The 27,446-nt window shown below is 41.1% G+C and overlaps 1 protein-coding gene across 2 annotated transcripts in view; it reads left to right on the forward strand.

Annotated features, from left to right (window-relative positions):
• The window catches only part of ZNF318 (zinc finger protein 318), a 27,348-nt gene extending 1,514 nt beyond the window's left edge, over positions 1–25,834 (forward strand). Inside the window, exons 2-10 of one of the 2 annotated variants that reach the window (XM_010863127.1) lie at positions 2,586–2,737; positions 8,152–8,791; positions 10,013–11,458; positions 13,092–13,191; positions 15,331–15,635; positions 20,121–20,321; positions 20,778–20,877; positions 21,805–21,923; positions 22,209–25,834. In XM_010863127.1, the coding sequence (XP_010861429.1) occupies positions 2,586–2,737; positions 8,152–8,791; positions 10,013–11,458; positions 13,092–13,191; positions 15,331–15,635; positions 20,121–20,321; positions 20,778–20,877; positions 21,805–21,923; positions 22,209–25,517 (6,372 nt within the window). In that variant the 3' untranslated portion in view covers positions 25,518–25,834. Of the gene's footprint in view, positions 1–2,585; positions 2,738–8,151; positions 8,792–10,012; positions 11,459–13,091; positions 13,192–15,330; positions 15,636–20,120; positions 20,322–20,777; positions 20,878–21,804; positions 21,924–22,208 lie in introns of those variants that run through there. The other variant, XM_010863128.1, reaches the window with a different exon arrangement.
• The last annotated feature ends 1,612 nt before the right edge of the window (positions 25,835–27,446 follow it).

Here is a 27,446-nt window from a genome sequence, read left to right on the forward strand (position 1 = left end):
AATCCCACCCCTTCACCCGGACTCTGTGCTCTAGCCCCCTCGCCCGGGATTCCCGCTTTCAGAAACGCCCGCCGCCCGGACGACCCGAGGCCTCCAGGCCGGGGTCCCCACATGGAAGGCCCTTCATCCCCATGGGCCCCCTCAGCGACGCCCGAACCAGGAGGTTCCTGGTCAGCCCCGGGAACTTCATTTGCACAATAACGGATTCGGGACGCGGCCGGGCGCCGGCTTGGGACGCCGTGCTGCGTTTCCTGGGAATAGGCTGGTTCTCTCCCTCTGTGTGAGGTGTGAAAAAGTTTGCCGGGCGAGGGGAAGCTCCTCCACGCCGTGTGCCTGGTACTTTTTCAGTAGTTGGTGTCCTTAGAGTTGGATGGTTTTGTGTGTGTCCCGCTAGAACTGAGCTGCGCCCTGGATCTGAAAAGGGTGAAATCTCTTTGTGGCGACTTAGGGTGGCTTAGACAGTTCCCAGGGTAGACACCGAGAGAATGTACACCGAGAGAATGTAACCTGTTCGTACTCTGTGTTGGAGCTGCTTCTCCGAAATCGAAGTATGGGTATCTACAGTCGTTGTAATAGGTGCCTCCACTTAACCTAGTTGTGTGGCAGGATTGATGCTCAGCCCTTCACTTTACACGTTCTCTGTGAACATTCACGCCCTTTCGCGGGGGGCGGGGAGGGTTCCTCTTTATCTAACAGCTGAGGAACTCACAGAGATTTAAGAAGCTTAATCAAGGTGATGCCTGTAAGAAGTGGAGTGTGATTCAGTTCTTTACCTGGTTCCCAATACCCTGAATTTAACTGTTAAGTTTCCCTGCTGAAGGGACAGAGCATGAGGTTAAGAAGGTTAGTTTAGAGGTAATACTGACTTTTCATGCATCTCTCTGTTAGTAGAGCCTCTGGGCAGGATCTGGTGTTTTGGTATTTTTTTTTATTATTAGTTAACCAATCCTTTAAAAAAGGTGACAACGTTTCTGTTTTATTTAGTGGCTCTCTAACAGTATTTGGGTACTCTGGTCATAGGTGAATTGACTTATTAAGATTTTAAGATTTTCATAGCTGAGTATGATAGTCTGAATGTTAATCACTACAGAGAAAGTAAGGAAAACAAAAAACAATGAGTTTCCATAACTTCCCCTTTCTTCTCCAATGCACAACCTATTTGCTCCAGTCTTTTGTCTCAGTAAATGACATCACCCGCTGCTCAGCCAGAAACAGTGATCATCTCCCTTCTCCCAGTCTGTAGGGATAACTTCATCTATCAAACTATCAGCTCTACCTCCAAAATACATCCTCCAAACTGTTGTCTTCCTGCCATCATTCTTATCTAAACTTTATTATCTCTTGCTTAGTTTATTGCATTAGGCTCCATTACACTCCACTTTTGTTACCATCCAGTTTTTTTCTATACCTAGAAATAAAAATGATTTTTAAAGACATCCATTTTATGTATTTGAGAAATATTTATTGAACCCTTACCATGCTGTTCTGGGCACTGGGAATATAATAATGAACAAACCAGTCAAAAACCCTGCCCTAGTAGAGCTTATATTCTGACAGGGGGAGTTGGATAATAAGAGAAGTAAGATGTCTTGGCATGTTAAATATGATTAAGTGTTAAGAGAAAAAACAGAAAGGAGTTAACAATTTTTGGTAAGGTAGCCAGAGAAGGCCTTCTGGGAAGGTGATTTCTTAATAAAGACCTGAAGATGAGGATGTGAACAGAGTGAGCATCTAGAGGAAGTATGTAGTAATGTCACTCCCTGCTTGAACACCTTCTGTGACTTGTTAAACTAAGAATAAAAATCCAGATTTCCTAACTGTGGCTTCTGCCTGTTTTGTGTCACTTCACTGCAGTCATGCTGGCCACATTTCTGTTCCCCCAAACATGCTAAGTTCATTATAGAACATGCTCTTTTGTCCTGAAACATCTTCCATCTGTTCTTTGCAAGACTGATATCTCATCATTCAGGCTCCAGATTAAATGGTATCACCTCAGAAAGCCTTTTCTAATCATCTTATCTGAAGTAGCTCCTTTTCCCCACTCTTTCATATTATCATGTTTTAATGACTTTATAACACTTCACAGTGCCATCAGAAATATTTTTTTTTCTTAACCTGTGTTTGGCTTGTCTCCTTTAGTGGAAATGTAAAGATTCTGGTAGCAGACGTAATTTACTCCTCTGGCCCCATTCCTGGTACCAGGAAATTAAAGAATTTAGGAGGATTGGAAGTATGGACTTTCATCTAAGAAATTGATAATTTAAAATGTGTATGTGTGTGTCTGTGTGTATATGTGTATATATATATATATAAATGTTTGTTTATTTGGCTGCACAAGGTCTTAGTTGGAGCATGGGAATACTTTAATTGTGGCATGTGGGATCTAGTTCCCCAACCAGAAATGGAACCCAGGCCATTAGACCACTGGTGAAGTCCTTGATAATTTTTTTTAAATCCTTTATTTTTGGAGTAGTATCTTACCATAATCATCTCTCACCCTGTGGACTATAGCTTTAGAAAGGAGAACAGTTTGAGTGTAGGAATGTCTTGACCCTATTGACTGTTACTATCTTTTACTCTTGTAGAGACGCTCTCCTGGTCTGAGATCTGACTCTTCTTTGGAACAGAGCTTACGGATCACAGTTGGCAATGACCACTTCTGTGTTGGCATACCAGAACGGAGGCGGCTTAGTGATCGACTGGGGTCACCAGTGGAAAATCTGGAGGATGCAGACAGGTAGGCTTCATCTGAGACAGGGCACTTCATATGAGTACTTGAAGGTAGAAATGTTGCTGTTTTCTGAATGATGTATTTGAAAGGGTGGTGCCAGCACTGAAGTTTATGCCCTATGTCCAGTACAAAGTATTACATTGGAAAGAGTGGGGTAGACTCTGTTGCTGAAACAATTATGTAGAAAAAAAGACTTTAAAAGATCTAAGACTTCTCTAGTGGTCCAGTGGTTAAGACTCTGTGCTTCCACTGTAGGAGGCATGGGTTCAATCCCTGGCCAGGGAACTACGATCCTGAGTGCAGCATGGCATGGCCAAAAAAAAAATGGTCATCCTGGCCCCAACTGGAAAGGGGGAAGTTGAGGGAATATAAACAGTCCCCCAAATTAAAAACAGTTGAGATGATACAGATTCTAAAATAGTGGAACTAGGGGGGTCCCTTCTGCAAAGGAAAGTTCTGAACAAAATAAGATATCTAGGAAATCTACTTATTTATGGCTGCACTGGGTCTTCATTGATGCAATCGAGCTTTCTCTAGTTGCATTGAGTAGGGACTACTCTAGTTGCAACCCACGGGCTTCTTACTGCAGTGGCTTCTCTTGTTGCAGAGCACAGGCTCTAGAGCTTGGACTCAGTAGTTGGGGTACACTGGCTTAGTTGCCCCACAGCATATGGAATCTCCCGGACCAGGGATCAAACCTGTGTCCCGTGTATTGACTGGCAGATTCTTAACCTCTGGACCACCAGGGAAGTCCTTAGAAATCTTTGTTTAAATGGTGTTATTTTTTAGCTTGTCCAGGATGAAATATATATAGATTCAGAAAAGGTTTAGATAAATTCATGTTTATTATACACACACACACACACACACATATATAGGCATTAATAGAAAGTTAGAGATCTTTAAAAATGTTTAATTTCAGTTATTACTTTACACCCACTGAGGGCTAAGGAAGGGCAGATATACTCCACAGGGTGTTAAATATAGATTTCAGGTACTAGGAACTTAGTTATGTATGGGAAGTAAATAACGCATTACATGTTTTTCACCTCGCAAAAGTAAAAGAGCTAGAATGGGAGTGCAGGGAAAGCACTCTTTCTGAGAGCTGAGAACCAAGACTGTTAACGGTTTCTGCCAAGTATATTGGGAGTTTTCACAAATGTTTAGCAGTAGCAGTAAATCAATATAATGTTCTTTTAAACTGTGACTCTCCGTGAAGTAGTGCACAGAATATAGGCAGGCAGGTGGGGGACAGCTGGGCAGGAAGTGTGAGGACCAGTGCTGCCCTTTGGTAATATTTACTTCAAAGCTTCAGTGGCTATTCAATGCAGTGAAGCAAGGCAGGACAATCATATAACACTGAAGCTTCTGAAGATAGAGCTTCAAGGTATGTGACTATATCACTTAATTGAGGCAACAGCCCATGCCCTTCTAGCTGCTTCTATTTTGGGAGATGATTGAGTAGGCAGGCAGTCCGAGTAGGTGGTGCATGATGTGATTCTCTTCCTTCCTTAGGAGCTCAGGTTTTGGTGTGACTAGCATTTCCTCTTGCTAGTTCTAGGGTGTCAGCTCCCCTTTCCATAAACTTTGTTATGCATGTGTGCTTCAGGTAAACGATTGTCTGTTTATAAGTTATAAAAATTAAAAAAATTTCCTCTCTGTATTTAAGGTAGTAATTTTCTCCCTTGAATCCTATTTCAGAGAGAGAAATTTATTTTAGAGAAAGTGAGATTAAGATTCTAAAAGGAGGTTCCAGGCCATTCTTTAGACTTTTTTGCCCTCAGCACTCTTGCTCAATCTGCTTTGTGTCGATAATTACTGTCTGCTAAAACCAGGCCATACGAACGTTGACATTCGCAAAGTGTCCTCCTGACTGTGAGTCCAGTCTTCAGCTAATGAAGCAGGCCATTTCCATCGTTTGTATGTAGGTGTGTGTTTATTTTTTCCTGAGACCCTGTATTCTTTCTCTTCCCATATTCGATCTGTTAAATTTTATACCAGGTTTGGGTTACAGTCAGATTGCCAGGGTTGTCAGTCTCCTCACCACAGCAGTTCTCTGTGCAGGACTGTAACTTATTCTGAAAAGGAAGTGTGAATAGGTTGTGTGAAGACTCTGAGTTTCTGAATAAGTGTAGATGTGAGGTTGATTTCCCTTGTTTATCAGAGTATTCTGCACATTATACATTCCATTCATGGTAGTCTCATCTCCTGACTCCTTCTTGCCTTGATGTAGGGAGTAGGATTTTTCCCTGTTACTTGCCTTAGGGAAAAGACAGAAACACAACAGCTTTCTTCAGGCATTTTGAGGAATCAGCACAGGAAAATAATGGGAAGTTTGAGCTCTGGAGAACCTTTTTTTTCTTACCATATACATTTTTTAGCAGCTTTTTTATTTAGCCATAATTCATATACCATGCAATTCACCCATCTAGAGTGTACAGTTCAGTGATTTTTAGTATATTCATAGAGTTGTACATATACCACTGTGATCAATTAAAAATTTTTTCTTTTTGCCTTATCCTTAGTCTCACCTACCCACCCCCCAGCCTATCACTAACCTTCTTCTGTATTTATTCTGGCCATTTCATATAAATAGTATCATACAATGTGTGGTCTTTTGTGACTGGCTTCTTTCACGTAGCATAATGTTTTCAAGGTTCATTCATGTTTTTACATATAACAGTGCTTCAATTTTTTTATTGCTGATAATTTCATTGTATATGTATTTTGTTTATCTGTTACCAGTGTTGAGTGGATGGATAGCATTTTAGTTGTTTCTACTTTTTGGCTGTTATGAATAATGCTGCTGTGAATATTGGTGTACAAACTTCTGTGGACATATGTGTTGGTTTTTTTTAACTTGCTTAAGGGAATTTGTAAACACAGAAAAAGTAGAATAGTTCAGTGAGCCTCTAGGTACCCATCACCTACATCATTCAGTCAATTTTTTAAGAAAAGAGTTGGACTTGACCAAAGCTTTCAGAGAGAGTTTGTCACTGGACTGTTCTGAGCTGCAGGAGATGGGGCCCTTTTTAGGACTCACTTTTATTGCAGTCAGTTCTCTCTCATCCTTTGGGAAAACTAGGGAAGGAGGACATGAGCTTCTAACAGGCAACCTGATTTCTGCCTGTATTTACACATTAGCGCATTCTTTTAACTGTTTCTATTCCTCCTTTTATTGGTTTTTGCCTCCTTTTGCAGGAGATTGCAGGTTTGGATTGAGTCTTTCTGAGAGCCATTTCATTATTTCTAGCTTCTCGATGTTTAATATTGGATTAGATTTGAGGCTAGTATGTCTCTTGGTGGAGAAAGCTGAATATAGGAGCAATGAATGAACTTGCCTACTAGCCATGGAGCTTGTAATTTTCCCCTATGCTAATGTGATCAGAGACTATGTATATAGATGGTGGTTTGGCAGTGGAGTGACTCAACTCATGGACATTCCTCCCTGAAAAAAGATGTGTTTATGGCTGGCAGACCTGCAAAGTAAAATATTTTACTCTATTTATGTTTGATTTCAGAGATCATCTTTGGTCATTCTCATTCTTTCCTATTATTTCATAGTACATTGAGACCACAAAATTCCCTAAATACTTGGGGAGGAGGTGAGTAACAGGAACCTCGATTCCCATAGATGACATTCTTATAGAAGAGGTGATAAAATTTATCCTTTATAGTCTTTCATAAAGTTACTTATAGCTGTAACCTCAGTGTAAAACTGAACAAGGGCTGTGCTAGTGAATGAGAAAAAGCAGCTCTTTGATGTTCTACTAACTTTAGTCCCAGAAATAGGAAAACAACTGTCATAAAAAAACAAAAGTCATTTTTCGAAACTTCAAAAAAGCAGAAATAGCTCCTAGAAACTGTAGAAGACAGGAATAATTACCATCCTGTAGATAGTAATTCACTCTGAAATGTGAGTGACGTGTAAGTTTTTCTAAGTTGTATGCTTAAAGTGCTTCATTCTTGTTTAGCTGCTCAGTTGTGTCCAACTCTTTGTCACCCCATAGACTGCAGCCTGTCAGTCTCCTCTGCCATGGGATTTCCCAGACAGGAACACTGGAGAGGGTTGCTATTTCCTTCTCCAGGGGATCTTCCCAACCTAGGGATCCAACCCAAGTCTCCTGCATTGCAGGTGGATTCTTTACCACTGAGCCACCAGAAAAGCTTGAAGTGCTAGGGGATCTTTGTTTCTGTGATTTAAATCAGAAACTTTTAGGGGGCAGTAGAAGCTCCCTGGGGCTTACCTGGTGGCTCAGTGGTAAAGAATCCATCTGCCAATGCAGTAAATGCAGATTCAATCCCTGGGTCAGACAGATCCCCTGGGGAAGGATAAAGCAATCCACTCCAGTATTCTTGCCTGGAGAATTCCATGGAAAGAGGAGTCTGACAGGGCTGCAGTCCATGGAGTCTCAAAGAATCAGACAGGACTTAGCAACTAAACAGCAAAAACAGAAGCTCTGTGACCATAATGCCCCAGAAGATTAGGATACTGTATGTGGTATAGAGATCTGAGCTGAAAGGACAGATGTTCCATCCTGTATTTTTACCTTCATGCCTTAAAAGTCTAAGACCTTTTTATTTCTATAATAAATCTAATAGAAATATATAGTGAGATAACCTTCACATACTTTTTTTCTGGGCTCAAGATTAACAAAATGCTTATGGATATTCAGGCAAGGCAGGAAAGAGTATAACAAAACAGACTGTGAGGGAGTTTTGTGGTTTTTAATATATGATCCAGTGAAATGAAGCAATTGCAGAACCTTCTAAAACTTACAAGAAAATCGTGCCAATTGGATAGATCAGTGGTTAAAAACAATTTTTTTTCCCACAGTGAAACTCTTTTTTTTCCAAATGAAATATTCTGTAGAATTTGACAATATAAACAGGTAAAGTTGGCCTGCTCTAACTCAAATTTTGTTTTTACAGTTTTTGTTTTACACCTTAAAATTTTTTTTTTGGCTATACCCGGCATGCAGGGTGGTACCTGAGAATCTGCATCTCTAAAAAAAGTTCCTGGGAAATACTGATGTTGCTTATTCAGACCAAAGTTTTAGTAGCAAAGAGCTAGTGTGAAGTTGTGTGACCAGGACTCTTTGTAGTCTGGTAGTGGTATTTTCACATCTCTAAGAACTTTGCATGAGACTCTGCATCCCCAAAGTCTAATCAAAGAAAGAATTCTGTCCAGACAGATTAGCAATCTCTTCCATTGGTTAGAGGCTGCAGCTGCATATGCTCTGGGAAAAGGGAGAAGAAATGTTGCATGTATATATGTAGATTTGTTCTGACTTCATGATTACTGTCTTTTGTTCTAAGCATTCTACAGCCCCCTTGCCAGATGTCAGTCTCTCTTAGCCTTGTCTGGTCTTGCTCTTTCCAAGTCCATTATATTCAGTGATACTTGTCTCTTTCCTCAGGGATGACCTGACTGATGATTCTGTCTTCACTCGAAGCTCCCAATGCTCTCGAGGTCTTGAACGATATATTTCCCGGGAGGAGGCACCTCTCAGTCCCTTCTTGGGACAACTTGATGAGGACTACCGAGCAAGAGAAACTTTCCTGCATCGATCTGATTATAGTCCTCATATCAGTTGTCATGATGATCTGTTGCGGGGAACAGAACGGAATAGAGACAAACTCAAAGGCTCCTACTCTATACGACCTGAGGAAAGTAGCCGGGAGGCCAAACGGCCCCGCTATGATGACACAGAGAAGATGCACAACATGGGAAGTGATCACCCGAGTTTTACATCAGGGACTCGCAACTATCGACAGCGTAGACGGAGCCCAAGCCCTAGGTTTTTAGACCCTGAGTTTCGAGAGCTGGACCTCGCCAGGCGAAAACGAGAGGAAGAGGAGGAACGAAGTAGGAGCTTGAGTCAGGAGCTGGTGGGAGTTGATAGTGGCGGCACTAGTTGTCCCATCCCTGGATTGTCAGGTGTCCTAACAGCATCGGAGCCAGGATATTCTTTACATCGGCCTGAGGAAGTATCTGTGATGCCCAAGAAGTCAATTCTGAAAAAGCGGATTGAGGTGGACATGGAGCCTTCCTTGCAGGTCTATGCTGTGTTTCTTCTAGGGTGTCTTGCTTGTTTCTCTCAATATTTTAAAGCCTAGTTACTTTCCCGGGGGCTGTGTCCCTAAGGTATCTTTGGAATATATGTTGGCGTAACATTGTTATGCTTATGAGCTGTACCTTTCAGGACTCTAAGGGAATTGTAGGCCTCATAATGCAGTAATAGAGGGCTTCTGTTGTTATGTATTAGGCTTCCTAAAGGGCCTCCCTGGTGGCTCAGACCACGGAAGAATCTGTCTGCAATGCAGGAGACCTGAGTTTAATACCTGGGTCATGAAGATCCCCTGGAGAAGGGAATGCAAACCCCACTCCAGTATTCTTGCCTGGAGAATCACATGGACAGAGGAGCCTGGCGGGCTGCAGTCCATAGGGTTGCAAAGAGTCAGACATGACTGAGTGACTAAGCACACAGGCTTTCTAGACAGACGTTTTGGAGAGTATCTATTATATAAAGTTTTTTTTTTCCTCTAAGTTGGCTAGTCCTGTAGGATCTTTGAATATAGGTTTCTCGGAAATGAAGCTTGAAAGCAAAGGGAGGAGCTGATTGAATTTTCCTCATCTCTTTAAAGAGAGAAAAAAATGTGTGAGTGGTAGGACACTAGAGCAGAAATCAGATAATTCTAATTCTGGATCCATGTCTATCACCAACTTGCTGTGCGATTTTTAGACAAGTCACTTAACCATTCTGGACCTTGATATTTTTTCCTCACTTACGGAAAGATGGTCAGGCATGAGCACTTGTTTTTACTTGTTCTCCTAGGAGCTAAATGTTTCTGAAGTGCCTAAGGGCACTTAGGAAAGTAAGAGAAGACTGATCAGTTAGGGATCAGAGTTTCCTGACTGTACTTCAGTCGTCAAAGTAGCTCTACTTGTATTTTTTTTTTTTGAAGATTCATAAAAAGAGAAAGCAAGTAAGCTAGGGCATCTCTAAAGTCCTTTTGAATTCAGATTCCTTGTTAAAGACTACAACAAATGGGCAAAAGTTAAGATTCAATCTGCCTTCTTTTCTATTTCCCTTTACTACAGCAGAACCATCTGGAGAAATGGGAAACCATATCTTGAACCTGGCTAAGGACCTCCCTTGCATCCACATGTATCTTTGCCCTGTTAATTCAAGAATCACAAAGTATTTATTTTAATCTCAGTTACTAGTTTTCTGAGATTCTATGTAGAGGCTAATTTAGTTATGTTTATCTTTGCAGCTTGAGAGTTTTCCCAGCAGTACCAGCTCCAGCCAGGATCACCCTCTTTACTCTGGACACTCATCTCTTCCACTAAGTGGTGCTATTGCTGCTTTTGCCTCAGAGGTTGAAAACAACAAGGGAACTATGGTAGAGACTACCCTGAAGGAGTCTCAGGGCAACCTCTACCAATGGGGCCCCCTCCCTGGGATACCCAAAGACAACAGTCCCCTCAGAGAGAAGTTTGGAAGTTTTCTGTGCCACAAGGAAAAATTGGATATGAAGGCTGAGGGACCAGAGCGACACACAGACTTCTTGCTTCCTCACGAGAGAGCTAGCCAGGATGGCAGTGGTTTCTCCTGCATTCTGAGCATGTTAGCAGATTCTACCAGTACGCAGGAAAAAAGGCGACTTAGCTTCCCTGACATTGAGGATGAGGAGAAATTTCTCTATGGGGATGAAGATGAGGATTTAAAAGCAGAATCTCCACCAAAGCCCCTTGGGAGCTCTGAAAGTGAAGTTATGAGGCAGAAGGCAAGCTCCCTACCCTCTTCAGCTCCAACTGTAAAGCTAGAATCAATAGAAGAGACCAATCCAGAATATGCCAAGATTCATGACTTGCTCAAGACCATAGGGCTGGATATTGGGGTAGCCGAGATTAGTAAACTGGCTGCACGCACACAGGAACGACTTCATGGCAAAAAGCCGTCAGGTTCCTCTGCTGACCGCCGTTCCTCTGCTGACCGGCACTTTCCTGCAGACCGCTGTTCCTCCGTTGACCGCCGTTTCTCAGCTGATCGGCGCTCTGCAGATCCTCACAGACTGGAGAGCGTGGAGGTGCACCATAGCAATACCCACTCCCCAGAAGTGTCCCGTCCACACCAGGTCTCCCCTGTGGACCCTTACTTGCTCACAAAAAACAGCCCCCCGTTCTTAAAGTCTGACCATCCAATGGGTCATATTGTAGGACCTGAGGTGGTTGGCAGTGGGTTTCAGTCATCTGTTGCAGTCAGGTGCATGTTGCCATCAGCCCCATCTGCCCCAGTTAGACTTCCGCACCCTGCTTCTTTATCTCAGTTTCATGTGCCAAGGGCCTCTCAGTTTGCTGCAGCTCGGATACCTCCAAACTACCAGGGACCTGCCATTCCCCCTGCTTCCTTTGATGCCTATAGGCACTACATGGCATATGCAGCCTCAAGGTGGCCCATGTACCCTGCCTCCCAACCCTCAAATCACCCTGTACCAGACTCACACAGGACAGTGCCAGTTAGCAAACAAGCTACCCGCAGCCGTCCCAACCTCCGTGTGATCCCCACTGTGACTCCTGATGAGCCCAAGCATGAGGAGTCAGTGCTGGGCTCAATTCCTACTGCCCAAGTGCCTGTCCATGTGTCCATCCCATCACTCATCAGATATAATCCAGAGAAGATTTCTGATGAGAAGAACCGTGCTTCCCAGAAACAGAAGGTGAGTGTTAGCTTTGGGCCTCCTGTGCCTGCATCTTCTATTTTAACATAAATTTGTATTTGTCTTTTAGAGGGAGCTAAAAATTTGCAAGGTCCAAGGCAATCTTTAGAGACTGCTGTTATTACCATAATTTTTTCTTTTACTGTTTTCTCATTTGGCCTAAAGTATGGCCCTAGGTCCCACTGTGATTGCTAGACTTCTTTTTCCTAAGTTTATTTCTCTATCTCAATTACCAGCCTTAGTACACTATGGGTAGGAGCTGGGAGCCTTGAAGTCTTCAGTATGACTCATCAGAGAGTGAGGAACCAAAATTGGGTTCCTTTCCTGATTTCCATAGAAATCAAGGAATCTGTGTTTTATCCCAGTGAATTTTAGATCTTTTTTCTGTAGTGATTATGGAGTTTAAAAACTACTGACTAGTTGTTGCTTGGTGACTAAACCAAGAAATAAGCTTTGTTTGTTCTGGTTTAACTTAGAGTCCAGGAATAATAATATATTTTATGACACTTTTTTAAATTAGTTTTTATACTGTCAAGGTTCATTGGGTTCCTTGACTATAGAAAGCAAGCAGTGGCTGGGGTAAAGATATAATAATTTAGATGTTTTAAAGCAGTAGGTAAAAATTACATAGAGGTGAGGAATACAGAATAGAATTTTGAATAGAAAAATTAATATATACTGTTTATTTTAAAGGTACTTGATAGCTTACAACTCACTTGGTTAAACACAGTGACCTAAGGACCATAAAATTGTAATATGTGTTAATTTGGTTTGCTAATAAAATAATTAAGACCTGAGGAGAAAAATAGAAAAGGTGAAATTGGAAGGCTAATCTGATTTTTTTCTAGTTTAAAAGAAATTTAGCTAATCCTTGAGAAGACCAAAAACACCTCTTAATTTTCCATTGTACTTGGGTACCCTGAACTTCAGTGTTTTGTGTTTTTTGTTTGTTTGTTTTTTTGAAGTCTTTTGGGAAAGAGAAGAACTTCCATACAACAAAACCTAAGACTGCAGAGATACTCTCTGAAGACTAGTGCTTTTCCTTTCCTTTACCTTTAAGACCCTAGTACTAAAGTCAGGGCTGACAGTACACAGGGTTTTCACTTGAGTTCCTTATGAAAAAGCCATATTTGTTTTTCCCGTTAGGTGATAGTAGTATAGTTGAAAGACCAGAGGCTTTAGGGCATGTATACCTGGATTTAAAATCTTCTTACTATATGATCTTTGGTATGTTACTTAGTCTTTTGCAACCTCAGTTTTCTTACTGTGAAAGAGATAATATCATGATTAAATAAGATGATACATACAATGCAACTAACACAGTGCTTCATCCACAACACATATTCATTCCCTTCTTGATGGTTCCTTTTGGACTCAGAACTACTATCTAATAGTGTAGTGCTTCTACAAAAATAGTAGTTTCCAATCAATACAGTTCTGGAAAGGATAATTCTATTCTGGGACTTGAATTGGAATGAAATAATCATCTTCGTTATAAAGTCAGAGCCTCTGCGTGCAGGTGTTTGTACTCTTGCATTCAGATGTTATCTAGTATGATGCTTTCTGGAAAAGAACAATAGAAAAGGAGGGATGTTGTAGGCTAAAGGGTCTGTTACCATTTTTTATTTTGCAGGTTATTGAAGAGAGGGAAAAGCTGAAAAGTGACCGTGAAGCTCGCCAGAAGAAGATGTACTATCTTAGAACTGAGTTGGAGCGGCTTCATAAACAGCAAGGTATCAGACACTCTTAGGCTGCCCTTTTGTTGTAACTTTAGTAAGAGATCCAAATGAAGAGCCTTGGGGACTCTCAAACAGGTTCATTGACATTGAGGCTTCACTTTCAAAAAAATTTTGATATAATTAGATTTATAGAAAAGTTGCATTAGTAGTGTAAAGAATTCTCAGGTGTTTTCCATTATTATTAGCATTTTACCATATTTGCTATATTCGTTTTTCTCTTTCAATTGTGTGTGTGGGTGTGGGTGTAATTTTTCCTGAACTATTTAAGAATAAGCTGTAGAACGATACTCCTTTAATCCTAAACACTTAAATGTGTATCTTCTTCTTTTTGTAAATATTTTAAAATTTTTTGGCTGCACTATGCAGCATGTGGGGTCTTAGTTCCCCAACCAGGGATTGGGGTCTTAGTTCCCCAACTGTGTCCGCTGCAGTGGAAGTGGGAAGTTCTAACTCCTGGACCGCCAGGAAGGTCCCAAGTGTGTGTCTTCTGACTACAAGAATTCACTTGTATAACCATAGTACACTTACCAAATTAGAAAATTAACAGTAATATACCAGTCTACCAATCTTATTCATATTTTATCACTTGTTCCAACGATGTCCTGAAGCAAAAGAAAATTAAAGATTATGCATTGCATTCAGTTGTCATGTTCTTTTAGTCTCCTTTAATCTGTAACAGTTCCCAAATCTTGAGAGGAGATCACATGTTTTGTAGAATGTCCTCTAATTTTGATTTGTCTGATGTTTCCTTATGATTAAATTCATGTTGTGCATTTTAGCACAGGAACATCACAGAAATGATGCTAAGTTCGTAACAGGTGTTGATTTGTCCCATGCTGGTGATGTCAACTTTGATCATTTGGTTAAGATGATGTCTGCCAAGTTTCTCCACTGTAAGGTTACTATTTTACCTTTTTCAATTAGTAAGTATCTTATGGGGGGATACTTTGAGACTGTGTAAATAACTCAGTTGCTCTTCAGACTTTGGCCCACTAGTTTTAGTATTCATTGATGATTTCTTGTCCAAATCAGTTATTGATTGTTACATAGTAATTTTCTAATTTCATCATTCCATTTACCTTAATTGGTTAGCTTTCTACTATGAGGAGGTGCTTTCTACCCACCCCTCCTCCCCCATTTATCCATTTATATAATATTTTACTATTATTATTTATCTTTATGCTCAAACTGCCCCAAATTTGGCCAATGAGAGCCCCTTTAAGTTGACTCCTGTGTCCTTTTTTTAAAAGTTATTTTTAATTGGACGATAATTGCTTTACAGTGTTGTATTGGTTTCTGCCATACATCAACACAAATGAGCCATAGGTTTATACATGTCTTGTGTCCTTTTGATGTATCCCTATCATTTTTTGATTTGTGGGTGTACACAAAAAGATGTTGTATACACCCACAACAGAAAGATGTTCCATTGTGGCACAAAAAGATGTTCCATTATGCCTCTGTTGAGTATACCTCTTCACCAGTGCTTTTAGGATTTCATATATACACTAAGGAAAGAACATAGAATATGACAACTTGGTGATAACAGAAGAGCAGAGAGTGGGAGAAGATGTAATTTCTTGTTTGGCTTTGGACTTTTTAGGAATGAGAAGCTTAGTTATTAATCCTGTGAGGGTTAATTCATGAGAATCTGAAGTTTGAAATAAGAAATAACATCAGATGAACTTACGGTAAAATGTAAAACTCAATGGATGTGTTGGTGAAGGGTCCTTAAATCAGATAAAGTCAAATATGTGAATAATTATTTGGTTCTCTGAAGAGAACAGCCACAGAATGCATGTGTTACAGTTACAGCATATATTAACCTTTTTGGAGGACACATGCACATAAACTTGTATATACCCTTTTAGGGATACATGGAGTCTCTCTTTGAAACCTGTCCGTAGATCTTTAGCTAATAACCCCTACCTAATAGATAATGTAATCACTCAACCTTTACTTCCATAGGAGCATCACCTAAACCGGCCCATGTGGAGGGCAAGTCTCACCTGCTTTTGGATGTTTCATGGAGAGACATTTTATGAGCATAAAGTCTTAAGAATTAGTATTTATGACTGAAAAATGGCTTGTTAATTTTCCTGTGTTTCTTTCTGTTGACATTTGACTACTCAGGGGAAATGCTGCGTAAGAAACGAAGGGAGAAGGATGGTCACAAAGATCCACTCCTAGTAGAGGTGAGTCGGCTTCAGGATAACATTATGAAGGACATTGCAGATCTTCGACAAGAGGCAGAAGAGGCAGAAAAAAAGCAGTCTGAACTGGACAAAGTGGCTCAGATCTTGGGAATTAACATTTCTGATAAATCTCAGAAGTCTTCAAGCGACAGTAGAGAGCCTACAGAGAAGACTGGGAAAGCAGAAAAATCCAAGAGCCCAGAAAAAGTGTCGTCATCCTCAAACTCCTCTTCCAATTGCAAGGTAATGACTCAACTTTTCCATTTCTATTGTATCTTTTATTTCCATGGACTCCTAAAGCAGCCTTCTAACTAACCATTTTCTTAGCTTCCTTTTCCAAACTGTTCTTACTCTTGCTAGTTATTTTTGTAAAACATAGTTTAGATCGTGGTACTGTCCTTCAGAATTTTAGCAGTTCCCCATTGCCTCCAAAGTAGAATTCTGGGCCCTCCATGTTCTGGATCTAGCATTTACACCTTAACTCACTTCAGTCTAGCTTCTAGTCTTCTCACAACTTGAAATCCTTTTTGGTTCATGTTTAGCAACAAGGTCACCACCATGTTGAACAGCCTCAAATTTCAGTTCTTAAATCAGTATTTGATACAAGGAACCACTGTCTCCGAAAAACTGTTTTCTTCCTTTGGCTCCCATCACATTTCTTTTCCTTCTTATATGTTAGCTGCTGTGCTTAATTTCCTGATCTTTGAATATTTTAGTTCTTCAGGACTCAGTTCTAGCCCAGGTCTCCAGAATTCTGCTTTTTCCGTAGGTCATTTCATTCAGTCCTCTGCTGAAATACCATATTGACAACTTTCAGTTTTATATTTTAGCTCAGGTGATTCTAATAAGGTTCAAGTCTGAGTGTCCAACAGACTACTCACTATTTCCACTTGATTGTCTCTAACACCTTAAAATCAATGTATTCTAAATTAAACTAAGATTGTGCTCAGCCTCCCTCTAATCTTTCTTCCTCTGCTGTTTGTTACCTGTCTCAGTGAATGACATTACTGTCCAACAGTTTTTATGCCAACAAGTGGAAAAGCATTCTTAGTGCTCCCCCTTCCTAACTGCTCCACACGATTACAGAGTCTGCCAGTTCTCCATCCAAAATAAATCTCAGTTCCGTTCATCTCATCATCTCTGTTGCCATCCAAGTTCAAGCCACCTTCAAGTTTTTTTGCTTGTACTGCTACTCTCTTAATTCTTTCTCCACATTCAGCCAGTGGTTATGATACTACTTTGCCTACCTCTTCAGCCTCATTTCAAATCTTACTTTTCCTTTGCTCTCTGTAATTTCATTACTGGCATTTTCATTCCATAAATGTTTCATCATCTTTAATGTCTTTGTGTCCTCTCCTCCTACTAATTACTACTCTTCTTACCCTGTGTTCTCACTCAAATTCATCCTCAGATTTCAGTTTAAATTATTTCCCTGACTCCCTTTCTTGATTTTCCAGGTTGTTAAATTTGCCTCATATACACTCTCATACCTTCATTTTCCTTCTTAGCATTTATGGCCTTGTAATTATATTATTACATGTGTTCCCCAATTAGATTTTAAGGTTCAAGGGATCAGGGACCATATCTGTCTCATTCTCCAGTATAGTCCCCAGTACACAGTTCAGTACCTGCCACATAGCAAATAGATAGCTCTCAGGAAATCATTAATAATCCTCTTAGCCTGGAATGATCTTTCTCCCAACTCTACTCATCCACTAAGGCCCAACTTGAATACTCCCCTCCTCGGTGCAGAATTCCTGAATTCCACTGTGATTGAGTCAGACCTTTTTTTAGCATTCCCATAATATATTACTTTGTTCCTTTATAAAATGTATTTCATTCTGTCTTACTGAAAGCATGATTAAACTCATGCCTGATTTCATGCCTGTCTCTTGCACTAAATGAGAGCTTCTTGAGAATAACAGAGTATAACTTATTTTTGTGTTTTCCCATGACATCCGGTATGTCTAGTACATAGTAGATGGTCAGTTAATATTGGGGTTAGAGAAGAAGATACTCTGTATTCTCTGTCAGCCAAGCTTTAATTTTTTTATGTCTTCCTGGGAGAGTTCTCTTTCTCAACCAGGTAGGACTATTTTCTTATACCAGGACCACTGAGTTCAGGGCCTTTGATGGGAGAAGAGCTTGTAGTTGACTTATACATTATTTGGGGTTCCGCTTAGGCACCAACCCCATGATAAACTATCATCTTGACTTGAGTGAGAGAATGTTCTCTGAAGTTAACAAGAATATGTTGCAATTTGATTTTCATTTCAGCAATAAGGAATGTTCTCTCTGCAAGCTCTGTTTTCTACCTGTCTTTGGTCTTTCTTCTTTCTTTGCCTCTTTTTAAAATGTGTGGTTAGTTTGATTTTCTTTCTCTTAAATAGCTCATTTCATAAAAGTAAACACATGCACATTTCCATAGTTCCATTCACTTAGACACAGTTGTTACTAATGAGTTGGTATTATTCCAGATTACCTTCTTCTGTTCATTCATTTAATAAATATTTCTTGGTCTCCAAAAAAGTGCCAGACAGTGTTTAGATATGGGAAGTATAAAAAGGAACTATGTAGTTGGTGGTGGTGGTGGTGGTGGTGGTTCAGTCGAAAACAGGCTAAGGAATATGGAGTAGTTAGGGAAAGTCTTTTGGATAAAGTGACATTTAACATTCTGTGCCTAGTCACATATCTGTATTGATTATTCAAATACATCTTTTAATAGATTTGTGTTTTGTTTTGTTTTTTTAAATTGGTTGCACTGGCTGTTTGTTGTTGTGCACAGATTTTCTCTAGTTGTGACAAGTGGGGGCTACTCTTCATTGCCAATGCATGGCCTTCCCATGATGGTGGCTTCTCTTGTGGAGCATGGTCTCCAGGGCACACTGGCTCAGTAGTTGTGGCTCATGGACCCTGGAGTGCTTGGTGCTTGGGTTTAGTTGCTCCACAGCATGTGGAATCTTCCCAGACCAGAGATTGAACTGGTGTCCCCTATATTGGCAGGCAGATTCTTATCCACTGTACCACCAGGGAAGTCCTATTCAAATGTATTTTGTTATTTCGTTGTTCAGTTGCTAAGTCATGTTGACGCTTTGCAACCATGGACTACAGCATTCTAGGCTCTTTTGTCTTCCACTATCTCCAGAGTTAGTGGGCGATAGTTGCTCACATTCATGTCCATTGAGTTGGTGATGCTATCTAACCATCTCATCCTCTGCCGCCCACTTCTTTTGTCTTCGGTCTTTCCCAGCAATGGGGTTTTTTCCCAGTGAGCCAACTCTTTGCATCATGTGACCAGAATATTGGAACTTCATCATCAGTCCTTTCAATGAATATTCAGGGTTGATTTCCTTGAGAATTGACTGGTTTGATCTGCTTGCAGTCCAGGAAACTCTGAAGCGTCTTCTCCAACACCACAGTCTGAAAGTATTTGTTACTTATTCTTGTAGTATTTCGTGACAGTCTTTCCATGTCAATAAATAGACTTATATAATACCATTTTAGCAACCTTATTTTTATTGTTGTATGGATAACAGTTTAACCAGTTAAATCACCTGTAGTTTGACCTAATTTCCTGAGGATAAATATCATGGAATAGAATTGCTTGGTCAAAGGTATAAAGAATTTTGAGGTATATAATTTGTGTTCCTCAATTGTCTTCTGGAAAGGTGGTGTCAGTTAGTACTCACCAGCAGTGTATGCATGTGCCCATCCCTTACCTGCTGGATATGATCTGTTTAGTGACCCTTGAATAGGACTGTAAATGGGAAAGATTATTGTTGAAATCTCAGTTGTTTCCCTTTCTCTATTTAGTCTTCCTTTCCCCACCAGCCAATATTCCAGGTGCTCCCTTCCCTGATTGTGTCTACTGTGGAACCTCCTTCATACTCACCTTCTCTGTGTTCCAGGATTATCTTTTTTATGTGCCTCAGTCCCCAATATTATCCAGAATTCTTATTTCCTGAATACCTTGTTCTCAGCTTGCTGAAAAATGAATTCATATTATTTATTATTGATCACTTAATGTTGGAGAGTTGATATATTTTAAAAGAAGATTCATGTTAACTGAAAGATGTTAAATTCTAATGGTGACATTTTAGGCAGTTAGAAACATTTTACCCAGATTCCTGTAAGTTATCCTAAATAGATGACTATCCCCTTTATCTATGCCAGCCTTGTTCTCTAGTTTTCTGTACTGGATGTGTCTGTGATGAGAGAGTTCACTATCATCTGGTTTGTTTGTTTTTTTTCACTTGCTTAATCTGTCAATTACCTTTTCCATTTCCTCTTCCCTTCCTAGTTGTCATCATGGTTGATAAACTTAACTAATGTATTTAGTTGTATAGGTAACACATTTAACATTTACCAAAGGTGATACTATAGAAGATTCCTATCCACTCTTGTTCTCTACCTTCCTCCCCAGAGGCAGCCAATGTTTCCATAATCCTGAGTATTCTTCTAGATATTTTCAGATATATAAGTAAATATAATGTCATTATGATTTATTCTTCATAATGACATGACACTGGAATCAAATTAATTCTCTTTGAGTCTTACAGACAGATTTCTCATGGGGTTTTCCCAGTTTGTGCAGCTTTAGGCAGTTTTAGCAGAAATATGATCATACGGTCCTATTTCCGTTATTGCAGTAGCTACCTGCTTTTTCTGAGGGAAGACAGATCTAGATTGTCTTGAATTCCTCCTTAGTACAGGTTTTTCCCCCTCTAGGAATCAAAGGTAAACAGTGAGAATTCCCATACTAAGAGCCCCAAGCCTGCTGAGAGCCCCCAGCCAGCTAAGCAGTCTGATCAGCCTGTTGCTGCCTATGAGTATTATGATGCTGGCAATCACTGGTGCAAAGACTGCAACACCATCTGTGGGACCATGTTTGACTTCTTCACCCATATGCACAATAAGAAGCACACACAGGTAGGTATCTTGCCCTCTGTTATTTCCGTTCTTGCCCTCTTTCCCCTCAAACTCCTATACCCCCATCTGTATTACAAAGCTGGAAAATGCAACATTCTCATGTGGGCAGGAGCCCCAGTCTGAAGAATCAAGAGGTACCAACAAAGGAGACATCATCCCCAGGGCTCAGTCCAGGGGACCTGCCTGTAACTAAACACCATGGCAAGTGTAAGTGAGGCTGCTGCCTCTTTTGATTCCTTGAGTACCTGATTATTTGTTTCATTTTATCCATTGCTAGTACTTGCTCTAACATATGTTTACCTTTTCCACAGGTGATTTCCGTTTAAACAGTTGGCAGAGTGGGTGGGGGTGGGCAGCTGGGGGCTTCTGGTCCCCCCTGGTTGTTGGGGAGAAAAAGAAAAGTGGGTCATTGAGATTTTAGTGCTGTGTGTGAGCGCCTCTGCCTCTTGCAAATAGACACTGGATCCCTACAACAGACCTTGGGCTTCAAAGACCCAGAATGAAGCCAAGCAAGATGCTGTAAAGCGCACTGACAAGATAACTGTTCCTGCAAAAGGTAAGTTTCCTCCCTGCCATTTTTGTGGTTTCCTTACATTCAGTCAGGGAAGAGGTATCCCTGAATTAAGGTGCAAGGAAGCAGCATAGAGTGAAACATAACCAATACTTTTAGCAAAGCTGGAATATTGTATTCCATGTGCACAACTAGGTCCTAAAGAAATAAAGAGAGCTATAAGACAGGAACAATCTCTACCCATATGGCCAACAATCTTAACAGATGTTAAACACACACATACCACTCTAAAATAAAACTTTCTTTGTGCTCGCTTCGGCAGCACATGGACTAAAATATGACTTTCTTCACCACTGACTTATGTACTAAAACCTTATTTGAAATCCAGGGGAAAAAGAACAGTAAGAGGTGCAAAATAACTGCCTTTTTAGCTAAGAACTATAAAATACTTTTGAATAGTTGTTATTAGGGGCTAAGTTGAGAAATAGAAAGTTTCTTTGTCTTTAAACTTCTCAGTTTCTTACCTTTGTAAGTAGTCAGTGCTTCTACATCCTTTATATCTGTAGAAGATAAATTTCTAAGTAATTAATACCAACATGAGAGATTCTCATACAAATGGTACTGGGCTTTTGGGGAGTATAATTTTTAAATCTCCTAAAATACTTAGTGCTAGTTGGAATTTGAGGAGAATCAGCAACAGAAATGAGTCTGGCACAGAAAACTCCTGAATTAACCAGTTAGGGGATTAACCAGTTAGTGTTCCCAAAATGTAGAAGGGATGGAGGTCCTGAGTTTAGGCTTTAAGTTGGAAAAACACCATTGAGATTCTAAATGCTCCTTCTGACTTGAAAGTGAGTAAAGTCCTTTATACTGTTAATCATTTTACTGCAAAAGGGAAGTGGGATTTCCTTTGGTTGCTGTCATCTTGGGTAGAAATGACTTACTTTCTTGACTTTGTTCTACTTCTTGCAGGCTCTGAGTTTCTGATTCCCATCACTGGATATTACTGCCAGCTCTGTGAGGAATTTTTGGGGGATCCAATTTCTGGAGAGCAACATGTGAAGGGTTATCAACACAATGAGAAATATAAGGTTGGTCTTTGTAGTAGCCTATGGAGTTTTCCTACTTTCTACAGTAATCCTTTTGATGTTGTCAAGCTCAGAGCAAGAAAAAGTCCTTAACACTTCAAATTCTGTATAACCACAAGGAAGTTCTCAATCCTAGTAAGAAATGCTAACCTTAGAGGACCATTTATTTATCCTTGAGGAAGGTGACTCAGAATTTTCATTAAATGAGTTCTAATAGTGGTAGGGCCAAATTTTCTCTCTTAAAGTATTTTGCCCAGTTATTGAGCCTTTATCTTTTCTCTTCCCTAGAAATATGTGGTTGAAAACCCATTGTATGAGGAACGACGGAATCTGGACCGCCAGGCTGGCTTGGCCGTGGTCCTAGAGACAGAACGGCGGCGGCAGAGTGAGCTGAAGCGCAAGTTCAGTGAGAGACCAAAGGAAGAGAAGAAAGAAAAACAGGCAAAGATTATGAAGGAAGTAAAGGAGGACGACAGGGTGTCTGAGGAATTAGAGGACCAGCTTTCTGAGGGTAGAAACTCCCCTGAAAAGGCTGAAAATAGAAAGAGGCCTAGCATCAAACTCCAATTAAAAGAAGAAATAAAGAAAGAACCACCAATATCTTCCTCTTTTGGGAAATTCAGCTGGAAGAAGCCGGAAAAAGAGGAGGAAAAAAGTTTAGTGATCCCAAGTATTCCCAAAGAAGAGATTGTGGAAAGTGGTAAGGACAAAGAGGATGGCAAAGCTGATCCTGGGAAGACAAAGCCTATCAAAATCAAACTCTCTGGGAAAACTGTTGTTGCACATACTAGTCCTTGGATGCCTGTAGTGACAACTTCAACCCAGACTAAGATCCGACCCAACCTGCCCATCCCATCCACAGTCCTCCGCAAATCAGGTTCAGCCACAGTAAGCAAGCCAGCTCCGCTTAACACGTTTCTATCCATCAAATCTTCTGGAACCACTGCTAAGCCTCTGCCAGTGGTTAAAGAGTCTTCAGCTGATCTCCTCTTGCCTCCCGACATCATCTCTAAAGCATTTGGAGGGGAAGAGGTGATTTTGAAAGGGTCTCCAGAGGAAAAAATGGTGCTGGCTGAAAAGAATGAGCCATCACATATACCTGAACAAATGCTACCACCTCCTCCACCTCCACCGCCACCGCCACCGCCACCACCTCCAGTTATACCTCATCCAGCTTCCCCCTCTCCTGCCCAAGCAAATGCTATTTTGGCTCCAGTGAAATCAAACCCAGCTGTATCTCACACTGTCATCCCTGGCTTCCTGGGTCCTAACATTTTGAACCCAGTATTACCGGTAGCCATCATGGCCTCAGCACAGCCTACTGCCATTCCTTCTGATGAGACGGCTCCTGGGGTGAGTGAGAGTGACCGGGACCAGACCCTATTCTCTGTGTTGGTGCGTCCTCCACCTCCCCTCTCAAGTGTGTTCAGTGAACAAGCCAAAAAATTGGAAAAGCGTAATTCATGCTTAGCCACAGCCAATGCTAAGGATCTGTATGACATATTCTATAGTAGTGGTGGAAAAGGAGCCCCTGAGACTAAGCTGAGTGGTGGTCCATTAGCCAACGGGGAAAATAGAGCTGAAAATTCAGATGCCTCTTCCACTTCTACTTTGAACAGCAGTGCATCCCAAGAGGAGTTGCCTTCAGGTAGAAATTTGGTCTCTGCTCCTATGGTCAGCAGCTCTGAAAAGCCCATTTCAAAACCTCTGGTGTCCCTAGGAAGATTGTCAGCTGTAGAAAATGTAGATTCCAAAAACAGAGGCAGCAGCTATGGCTTCCTGCAGCCTCTGACAAGGTTGTGCCAAAACAGGCCTTATGAAACTATTACCCCAAAGACAGAGACTTTGGCCAAGTGGGCCTCTGGTTCCTTCCAGAGTGATGCTAATAAGGATGTAGCTCCAGTGAGGAAAATTGAACTTGACCTGGGAGACCCTGGGCCACCAGGTGTGGAGCCAGCCTCTGAGCTGTCAGATACACAGTGTCATACCATGCAATCTCAGAAGTTGGTAGAAACCCACCTTGTGGAATCTAGTAAGCAGCAAAGCCAGGAGCTCCACCAACCTAAGGACTGTGGGAAAAGTGAAGTAGAGACAAGCACTGAACTAAAAGAAGAAGGAGTGAAACTCTCTGAAAGGACAGTGAGAGAGGGAACAGATATCAATGTTGGGCCCAATAGCATAGAGGACTCTAATTTGAACAGTGGGAACAGATGCATGTGGGAGGAAGAAGTAGAACAGCCCAACTTGCATAGGACTGACAAAAAGGCTAAACAGTCCAGGAAATTGATAACAGAAAGTAAAACTCAAGGTAAAGTAGTACCTGAATTGAAGACACAAACTGTCTCTTCCACAAAGGCAAAAATAGACTCATTTCCGTCAGAAGTTAGGTCTTTACTCCAGAACCCACAAGATGTGAAAATTTCTGCCCCAGAATTGCTTCTTCAGTCCCCATACAGATCAGATATGTGCTTGAAAGACCATGAACAGAAGCAAGGAGTCCCAGCTTGTAGTGAGGAGTGGCTAGAAAATTCAGCACCAGAATCAGCTTCCAGAACTTCTAGGTACAGAAGCCTCAAACTGAAGAGAGAAAGATCAAAAGACTTGCAGGGTAAAATGACCTATAAACTGACTGACTGGGATGAGAACAAGAATCCAGAAACCTGGGAGAGCCCAGAGGAACCAAAAGCAGAAGCCCTGGAGCCTCGAGATGTCCATCCAGAACTAACAGTGACAATAGAGAGCAAGGCCTTAGAAAACTTTGAAGTTACAGATTTAAAAGTAGAAGAGCTTGCTGCCCTGGGAAGCCTGGGGGATATTGGTGTTGATTTCTGCAATACTCGGGTAGACCCAGCACATAGATCCCCAGTTGCCCTGTCTCAGAAAGTATGTGAAGAAAATTCTGTGTCTCCTCTAGGAGGTAATCCCTCCACTCTCACCGACTTTGAACCAATACCATCCTTTTCTGAGTTTCCCTTAGATTCTCCCAAAACCCTGGTGCTGAACTTTGGAGCAGAGGGTGAACAAAACTCATCTAATCCCAGAACTGGGAGGATCGCTCCTAACATTTTGAAAACTGGACTTCCTATAGAAAATGTTGGCCTTGGCTTGGGGAACCTAGAGGGAACACACCAGGCCCTGGACCTGTTAGCAGGAGGAATGATGCCTGAGGAAATAGAAGAAACATCTAAATTAGAGAAACAAGATTCACTCAGATTGGAATCAGAAACAATTAATCCTTTATGCCTTGGGCCATCTCCTTGCCTTCCAGACCTTGTTGATTTTGTCACACGGACATCTGGAGTTCAAAAAGAGAAGATATGTTCTCCTCTCTCTGAGCCAGGTGACCCTCCTGAGTGTAGTTCCCTGGAGATGGGACTACTGCAGCTAGAAATACCGAATGCATCCATCACGGAAGTAGCAGTTCCTCAAGTAGATGAATATAGTGACAACCCTTTGAATGTGGTAAAATCTGTGGCTTCAGGGTCCCATACAAGGGAACGGGTAGCCGGAGGCAGTACGATCCCTCAGGAAATAGCTGCACAAGAAGCTGCTGTTGATGCGCTCCAGGACCACACGGAATCCAGTGTTCACAGCTGAGAAAGCACGTTCAGAGCTACTTGTGGATGAATCCTATTGGCTTCTAGAAATCAGGTGCCCAGGTGACCCAGGACTAGTTGGATCTCATCTGGAACCTACACTAAGAGATGCAGTCAGCATCTTAGAGTAAATGTTCATGGAAGCTAAAAAATTTACCTCCGTTCCTTTTTTCCTTAAGAAACCAGACAAATCAATCATAATTTCTATACATATCTGTAAAAAAAGTATTTTCTGTTAATTATTATTATTATTATTTTTTTTGCCAATTTATTTTCTCCAACTTTGTCATTAAAATCAAATGTCTATCTGGCTCACCACCTAGTGTGCTTTGATTGTATTTTGGCTTTGACTCTGCCATTTCTGGGGGAGGAGGGAGACAGAGCTGACTTCTCCAATTGCTGTGTTGTATTCCCACCCAATTTCTTGGGCAGCTGATGGATCTCTGGGAGAAAGACAAGAAAGCCTGCTGAAATGGAAAACTACTGATGAAGGAAGGATTGTTCATCTCTTAGGCTTTCCATTTGGATGGGCCTGCCTTAACATTGTTTGAAATGCAGTGTGAGTAGCCCTTTTGTTTACTGTTTATTTCCTTGTGGCATGTCAGTCCCCACACTTCCTTCATTCTGTTGCCCTTTCTTGAGCTGGTCCTGCTAATCCACAAACCTATTTGGAAATGACCTCAGTAAACATAGAAGAAAATCTACCAGGCTCACTTTTGGAAGACAACAAATCGGTAAGGCTTATTCATGGCTTAGTGCCAGGAGCAGATATGCTTTTGGGGTCCCTTTTGTTTTTGAAATGGCCTTTGTTCATTGTACTGTGATCCACTGACACTTTGTGCAAATTATTTAGCAGCCATTTTCTGTTCTGAAGAGGTAGAGGATCTGAAGCTTGTTTTGGGATTGTACTCCTTCTCTGTTCCACACTTATATGTATTCCTCCCTCTACCTCTCCCTTTCCCATTTTTTCCTCCATAGTGTGATGTTTTGGGTTGTACATTTGTTCAAAAGATTAAAGATTTATGAGTTGACTTGGACAAGTTTAACTTTATTTTTATTGTGTTAATTACTTGGAATAAATGCATTAATCTCATGTTTCTTTCTGGATTTTTGTTTTGCAACCACACACATTTGAATTTTATAGGAAAGCTAGAACAATGAACTTCCTCTGCCCTATTGTCTGTCTCCCCCTCCCAACCTTCTTTCCCCAGTTGTTAGGGCTACTTCTGTTCCGATATTGTCTGTGCCCCAGTGCTTCCTGGATGGGTAGTGAGTAGGCAGCAGAGGTCTGGTTTTGGCATCTTTCTGTTATGCAGCTTTCTATATACTTTTATGTTGACTCTCCCAGTGCTCCTCTGGGAACTGAGCTCCCCAAAATACTCAGGTTCTTGCTGAGGGTGTTCTTGGGCAACAGGGAGCTTGGTCCTTAGATTTTCTAATATCTGTCCCAGTTTCCTCTTGACACTGTAACCTGGCTCAATAGAGGCTTTGATGTCTTATTTTCCCACATGCCTCAAAAATAATGCAAAGTTGCCGATCTTTTTTCCTAAGAATTCTTGTTTTTCCTGTTCCTTGTGTGCAGAGCTGCAGAATCCCTGAGTTAAGTTTATGAAGGCTATTTTTCTTCACTGATTTAGAAATTTAGAAGTTGTCCTGGCCTCCCTTCTTCATCTTGTGGAAGGGGCACAGATTTGGAGTAGTTAGGTCCTTGGATGATCCTGGGCCATTTGCCTTACTGTGGTTTCAGACGAGTTACTTTGCCACCCTGTGCCATAGGGATTTTTTTCTTTAATACGGAGGATCATTATCTCCATCGCACACCAGATGTGTACAAGGTCAGCCATCCTGAACTGTCTTCCAAAGTCTGCTTTTTAGGCTGAAACCTGAGTTCAGTGCATCTTTTTGGCCTGGAAACCATAAGCAGATTCAG

This window comes from Bison bison, unplaced genomic scaffold (assembly GCF_000754665.1).
Source record: "Bison bison bison isolate TAMUID 2011002044 unplaced genomic scaffold, Bison_UMD1.0 scf7180017864487, whole genome shotgun sequence".
In the NCBI taxonomy this organism is placed as follows: domain Eukaryota; kingdom Metazoa; phylum Chordata; class Mammalia; order Artiodactyla; family Bovidae; genus Bison; species Bison bison.